This window comes from Nicotiana attenuata, chromosome 1 (genome assembly GCF_001879085.1).
Source record: "Nicotiana attenuata strain UT chromosome 1, NIATTr2, whole genome shotgun sequence".
Classification (NCBI taxonomy): domain Eukaryota; kingdom Viridiplantae; phylum Streptophyta; class Magnoliopsida; order Solanales; family Solanaceae; genus Nicotiana; species Nicotiana attenuata.
In genome coordinates, this window is record NC_031989.1 from 65,292,872 (window position 1) to 65,300,159 (window position 7,288).

Genomic DNA, 7,288 nt, shown 5'->3' on the forward strand with positions numbered 1-7,288 from the left:
AAATTGGAGCAGTAATTTAAATATGCCTGTATGCATTAATACAAGAGATTTTCCAGTCTTGCTAGAATTATTCAATCTTTAACATGAAGTGCAAGACAAAAGTACTTCTCAAAATAAGCAGTTTGGCCTAACACGCTCTAAATCTACTAAGAATAAGCTATATGAATGTTTAGTTTTTATTACTGAAGTAACAAACTATTCTCCTAGCAGAGATTTTACTATTTTATGTCATTTTTCTACTTCATCAGGTAGATTATCACAAATACATTATACACTACACATGCCTATACTAAAGAATTGCTGAATTTCAAGAAGAGAGACTCAAATTCACATATACGCAATATGCTTTATTACAGAACGTATGTTCCTGAGACTGAATCCTAACTCAAAGTGACACAGTTCGGGTTAGTTTACTAAAAATCGAGTTAACAATACAAATGTGATCACTATCATGGGGTGGAAATGTCAAAGTCCACCTTCCATCAGACATCCTCGGCATCATCATCAGAATTATGTATCTCATCATCATCATCGTTGAAGATGTCCATAGCATGTATCTGTATATTCTGAAACTGGTTGATTGCATCTCTTGCTTCGGATATGAGAGCATTTTTTGCAACTTTAATCACATCCATTTTTCTGACATTCTCATCCTTGTGATCATTCTTATTTTGGCGGCCCATTGCTGATCTTGAAGTGGCTGCTGCCTTTCTCTTTGCTTCCCTGCAATGTAGCTGATCAATATACCTCTCATGTAGCACCTTATTCTTAATTGGCTTTAGAACTGGCGGGCTGGTAAGAGTTGCTACTGATAAACCACTTAATCGGGAAAGGTGCTTTTTATGAGCTGAAGACGATCTCTCCAGGCACTTTCTAAGATAATGCAAACCTTCTTCGTTGCGCTCTGGAGTGAAGATTTCTGTATTCTGGCAAAATGCCCTATCAGTTGGATCTGTTGATTCAAGAACATTGAAGAAGTCTACCTCCTTATCTCGATCTACATCGTTTTGCTTTTGCAGTAGTTGTCTCACTTTCTTCCGTGAGAGATGGTTCTTCGGCTTGCTATATCTGAGCTTTTTTGTGGTTTTCCCCGTGGACAGGAGCAGTTTAGTTGCACAAGGAGAAAGTGATGACGTGTTCATCTTTTTAACCCTTGAACGTGGTTGAGGCTGAGGTGGGGTCATGAAATCCGAATGTATCTTGTCAAAACATTCCTTTGCTGATTTTCCAGGCACCTGCAATGCAAGTCCAAAGTTTACTGAGATGACCACGTATGTCGCAAGCTGATGTGCAAAATTACAAGGAAAACTAAAACGAGCCAGAGATGATAACTACCATACCTTTCTTTGGTTTTTCATATTTGAATTACAGTGTTCAGAAAACTCACAGGTTACAAGCACAATTTGCTAACATATTGATGTCAACAAAGGACCTAGAATCTACATTCATGGATTTCTAGGTGGAGCGCGATCCTAATAGTTCCTAATTGAAGCTGAGGAGTAGAAGTATATACCAAGTTACTTTTCAGCTCAAGGCTTGTTGACTAGCAGCTTGTGTCCAAACGAGCTGTAGGTATGCAAAATTATTTGGATCTAAGAATAAAAATACCACCATAAGTAATTCTAGCTAATCCACTGCCATGTCATTCACAAATAGGTTTCATCTTGGGAAATACATTATACGAAGCAACAGTTCAGCTTTTGGTACCTATTTACATCCTCCAGTCACAGCTGGTAAACCCCAGGATCAATCCCTCTAGCGAGACAATACCTGAATACCCAATACTGTTGACTTATCTGCTGATATAGTCCCAAAACCCAGGATTACGTCAAATGATCAAATGCTCCAGCCAAACTTTCTCCAAGTCCGACAGCATCATCTGTGGCCTTTACTTTATCCTTTACTTCATTACAAAAGAGACATGATCAGGAGTAGGGATGAAAAAGGTCAAAGAAGACGGGATTAACCTATCAGTGCTACGCTGAGCCTCGGGGACAAACTAAAGTCCTACTTTATAGAATGAAATAGTGCTGTTATATATTTTTTCATCACCTGATGTCATTCACTGTAGTTCATCCTCTGGCTTCGGAAACATCACCAAGCCTCACAAGAAACTAGCCTTTCACCTTTTTCCTACAGTAAAGGTTCTATGCACTATCAACTTGCTATCTAACGTTTATTTTGGACACGCCCCCGTACAACCATCAAATGATTGATATACCAGTATGATACTTGGCTGGCTGAAGTATCAAGTACTGCTCGTCAGCACCATTACAGTCATACTGCTCACAGATTATTGTTAAAAGTCACTTTCCCCAGATGAAATGAGTCCACTAATCAGTCTTCCCATGCAATTTGTACCATTTCTCACTTAATGCTGGAACTAATGTTGATGCTCCAACCGTATTGATGTTACAATATCCCCCCAAGAGATCACTTTCTCTCTCTCTTACACCCCCCCCCCCGTCCCCCTACCTTTTCCCTCCCTCCCTCCCTCTCTCTCCCCCTCCCTTTCCCTCCCTCCCTCTTGATGAACCATAAGTGCTATCTAACTGCAGGAGGAAGTTATTCTAGTAACATGACAATCTTCTAAAGTGTAAAAGATCAACCTTGATGTCTCTCTCCTTTTCTCCCTCCTGCAAGAATTTATCTTGCTATTCCAATATTTCATGGTATAAGCAGGGAAAATAAAATCATCATGCGCATAATAATGATTTTTCCTACTCCGATTGGCGATTCCTTTGTCAAAATAAAACTATCTTAAGGTTTCTTCTTTTTTTTTTGAGGTAGGGGTAACATATGCGTACACACTATCCTCCCAAGACCCACTTGTGGGAATACACTGGGTATCGCTTTATTTATTATTTCCATTCAAAACCACCAGCCGACTCAGCAGTGGGTTGAAGATTTGGTAGCAATTTGGAAGGTGAAAGTAGTTTACTGGTAAAGATGACATTGATTGTTCAAGTAAGCAAGCATACATGGAAGAAAGCGGGTAAAATAGTACCGTAGGAGAGATGGTAGGGGGAGGAGGCCAACGAAGAGTGCTGGAAAATTAGGTCATATCATACTAAAAATACTCGCTGCTGGAGAATCAGCTGGTAGAAACGGATTAAAATCCACAGAGACAACCATATTAGGACACTCGGCATGTTGAACCAAATTGGAAAACAAAAATAGAAAGAATGACTATTTAAGAATCTATAAGAGGACGAATTATAAAACTGAAGTGAGGTCCTTGGAATACATAAACGAACTTCATTTGGTCAGAGAAAGTTGAAAAAGATAATAGAGAAAGCCAGAAAGGAGTGAGATACGAGAATATACAGCTGTTAATTGATCTGAGATTGATCTTATTTATCTTATATATAAGAATAATTTTCCTTAGGGATATACTTTTACTGATGGGAAAGATGAAATGAAATTGTCTCTACCCATCAACTATTTCTCTTCTGGAAACAAATAAAATCCCCAATTAACTTTAGTAAAAATTCAAGAGCCAATCCACTTGTCTAGACCCAAAGTTATACAACAACATTTTTGCAGCAAACAGGCTATCAGGCACATTTAGCTTCCAATAAGAGGGGAGGGAGGGAGAGGTGAACCCTTGAAAGAAAGGAGGAAAAAGTGAAAGTAACCCTTTGACATTGGTCACAGGTTGGGCGGTCGTGCATCTTAAGACCATCCAAAGACTCTGAAACTCTTTTTTTGACATTCTTAGTTTCTGGACAAAGATCAACTTAATTTCGAGAGGCCCAATTTCAGACTAAAATTGACTAAACCATCCCCAACCTATCAGCTCCTATACTTGCAAAATTCATTTTCTTATTACATTGAAACTGTTGATGTGCAAACATATCACTTGGTAGGTCTGAATATAAGACCCGGAAATCGTCCAGGCAGGCAATTTGTATCACACCTGAAATCCTACCTTTGATAATACCTGGCCTTTGACACTTAAAACCATAAATCCTAAAGACAACTTTCCTTATATATCATCAAGTAGTATATAAATGCTCAATGCTCAGCTAAATTAGTTTGTCATGAAGATAGAATTATAGAAAGCACAAAATGAAACATAAGCTAATTTTAAAATCACAGCCAAATTACCATCTTAGCAACTTTCTTCCAGAAGTTAGGCGTTGCCTTTGCTGCGAAATAAGCATTCTGCAACGCCAGCTCCTGTTTGTTGGTCCACCCATTAGCACTACTGCTCTCCTCCATTCCTTGGTTAGTTCTCTTTCTCTTTAATCCCGTGCCTTTCTTTCCCGTGCCATTATCATCCTTTCCACAACCCGCAACTTCAGACGATGGGCCAGCAAAACTTTCTTTACTAGTCTCTTGAGCATGTGTAGGGATCTTTGGCCCATTCTTTAAATCACCCTTTCTTTTCTCAACCGAATTGTCAGTGGAAGCATAGCCTAGTACTTTACTGACAGATGGGTCCCAAGTAGAACTGCGTGTAACCCTTCTCTCTATACTATTAACAGCACCATTATTCTGCAGATTTACAATGCTCAATCTTGACGACCTACGCAGCCCGGTACTGGATTTTTGAAAGCTTTTTGAGACTTCAATCTGATTTTTGTGGGCTTCGTTAGCAGAAATCTCAGTAGCAGCGGCAGTAAACCGGGGAGATCTTCTCAGAGTGGGTGTTGGGTTTTCTTGGTCTCTCAAGTTTCTTTGGGGCATTTTCGCAAACAGAGGTGACGGAAATGAAGTCGGGACACACACCGACTCGGGAGGGAAAACTTCAGGATGTGATGTTTCAAAATTGTGGGCACGGGGAAAATCAAGGGCCGACAAACTGTATACTGGACTTCGTCGAAATTAAAACAAAAACAAAAAAGGTGGATACTGGACCCGTAGTGAAGGTCCAACTGTAACGGCCTCAAGATTGGTGTGGAAATGACACCAGATAGCCACTAAACATATGGTTTAAAATAGGTAGAATGGCCTAATGGCACCTATACTTGTGCCACTTTGTCGTGCCGATCCCCAAACTTAACAATTTGCCAATTGAACATTTACACTCCTTCAAACCGTATATAATAAACGCTTATGACCATTGACCAAGCTTATATGGCATTGAATCAGCTGAGTTGGACAAAATATGTGAAATACACGCGTATAAAGCGAGTGTAAACAGTGAATTTGATTTAACACTGATCTGAGATTTAATCAAATTTTAAATCAAATTCCTTAGTGCAAATCATTGCTGTAATTCCCACAACTAACATCCAACAGGACCAACATATCAGTTTGATCACTAAAAATAACTTACAAGAAACCACTTAGGAAGCCCAGTTCTTGCCTCGACCCATTTAATCCTTTTTTTTTATTGTTTTGTTTTTCTCATAGCAATTATGAGCAGAAAATTAGAAAGAGGAAGAAGAATTTTGTATGCAAAGAAACAAAGAAAGAGGAAAAGGGAAGAAGAAGAGGAGATGTGGCAGAAGATGAAGAAAAAAGGGGAAGGTGAGAGAAAGGCTAAGGTATGGAATGGTACAGCCCCTTTTCTCTGTAATATTAGGTCAAAATTCGATTTTATTTCTCTCTGTATATATATAACACATATTTGGATAATCACTCCTTAAATTTCACTCCTCGAATTCCCCAAACCCCAATTTCTAGTTTTTGTTCCCTACGTAATTGTAATCAAAATTCTATTTTGTTTCTCTCTTTGTAATCAATTTCTAGATTGGGGCATACACAGGTGAGAGAAGGTACAGGGTAATTGGAGACGAGAAAGAACTCACCGGCGAGAATTCCCGGTGGTCGGAGGAAACGGAAAAAGCATGATGATTTTTATGTTTGAATTTTATTTTATTTTTGATTTTAATTATTTTTAATCTACCATGTGACATGGCATCTACAAATTATTATTTTCTGACGTGGCAGCCAACGTGGAGGAGATTGTATTACACGCACGGACAGCCTCCTGTCATAAGCGTTTATTATATACGGTTTGAAGGAGCGTAAGGGTTCAATTGGCAAATTGTTAAGTTTGGGGACCGGCATAACAAAGTGACACAAGTATAGGTGCCATTTAGGTCATTCTGCCTTTAAAATATATACTACACAGTTTACAATATATTTAAAGATTATCCAATTTGCTTAAACATCATGACACTATGTCCTAAAGTTCGAAAATTGTGTCCATAAATTCGAATCTTTTATTTTGAATTTTAGATTAGCAATTCAAAAATTCAGGACATTTAGTCCTCAATTTCAAATTAGCAATTTTCAAATTAGCAGCTCAAAAATTTAAGACACTAAGTCCTGAATTTCAAATTAACAGCTTAAAAATTCAGGATACAAAGTTCTGAAATTTGGGTGAATTAAGTAATCTTTACATATATTGTAATTGTGGATATATTTTAAATAACAGGCTTAAAAGTGGTTATTGGTGCACTTTGCCCAAGATTGGTTCTCAACTTTGAATGGGTTTTCGGTCTTGGGTAAATTTTTTTTTTTTTCACTAAGCCTACAAGTTTAAATTCTATGCAATACTGTAGAAAATAATTACACAATTAGATCACTTATACGGTAAAATACAAGTAAATTTCTAAACTTTAAGTTATACATACCGACGAGTAAAGATCTTTTGACACTATTATGTGATTTTTACTTGATTAATATTTAATGTTTATCAAGAGATCTTACTTGTAATTATCTGGTGAATTATGTAATATTTTTTATTGCATTAGTGCGTATGGAAACTCAAATTTCTATAATAATTATTACTTAATTTGTAATCTATAAGATCATAAGTGATCTACTATCACATGTTAAACTATACTAATAGTCGGGTTAATCGGTTCACTCTTTGGAACTTATAACGTCGAGTGTCAGTCACGGCCTTCGAAATTTGGATCGTTAGGAAGATTTTTGGACTGTCAAAAGCTTCAAGTCTATGGAAGGAATATTGAACAAATTTCAAATGTTAAACTCCTATTGTCAGTCCCAAACTTAAATTGTGACTCCCTATAGAAAGCAGAATGGATCTGGCACGACATATAGGGAGAGTGGTTTTTGTATGGTCAAAATTCAACCGAGGAAATTTGGTACGAAGAAGTGACTGTCGTGACAACGGTAATACATTATAGGCTGCCTGGTCGAGGTCGAACAATGGTTAACAAGAATGAGCCGTCGTGTGGCTCATCTGGGCCGAAGTTGAGTAGCGGGAACAGAAATAACGGGTAGTATAGCCTTGGGACGTTCAAAAGGAATATTCCCTTAGAATATTCTCTTCGTTGTACTTTTAGGGCTTTTTTGGGAATACCCC

General features: G+C 37.9%; 1 protein-coding gene across 1 annotated transcript; it reads right to left on the minus strand.

Annotated features, from left to right (window-relative positions):
* On the minus strand, positions 302 to 4,910 carry LOC109227845. Its single transcript, XM_019393041.1, has 2 exons — positions 4,111 to 4,910; positions 302 to 1,235 (listed from the first exon to the last, which is right to left on the minus strand). The coding sequence occupies exons 1-2, from the start codon at positions 4,690 to 4,692 to the stop codon at positions 483 to 485; spliced, it is 1,335 nt and encodes a 444-aa protein (XP_019248586.1). The 5' UTR covers positions 4,693 to 4,910; the 3' UTR covers positions 302 to 482.

What these genes read in the sequence shown, in the direction of transcription:
- LOC109227845 (XM_019393041.1), bottom strand. Translation starts at nt 4,692, where the DNA reads ATGCCCCAAAGAAACTTGAGAGACCAAGAAAACCCAACACCCACTCTG. An exon ending in GGAAGAAAGTTGCTAAGATG is followed by an intron (nt 1,236 to 4,110) that starts GTAATTTGGCTG and finishes CTTGCATTGCAG; the next exon opens with GTGCCTGGAAAATCAGCAAA.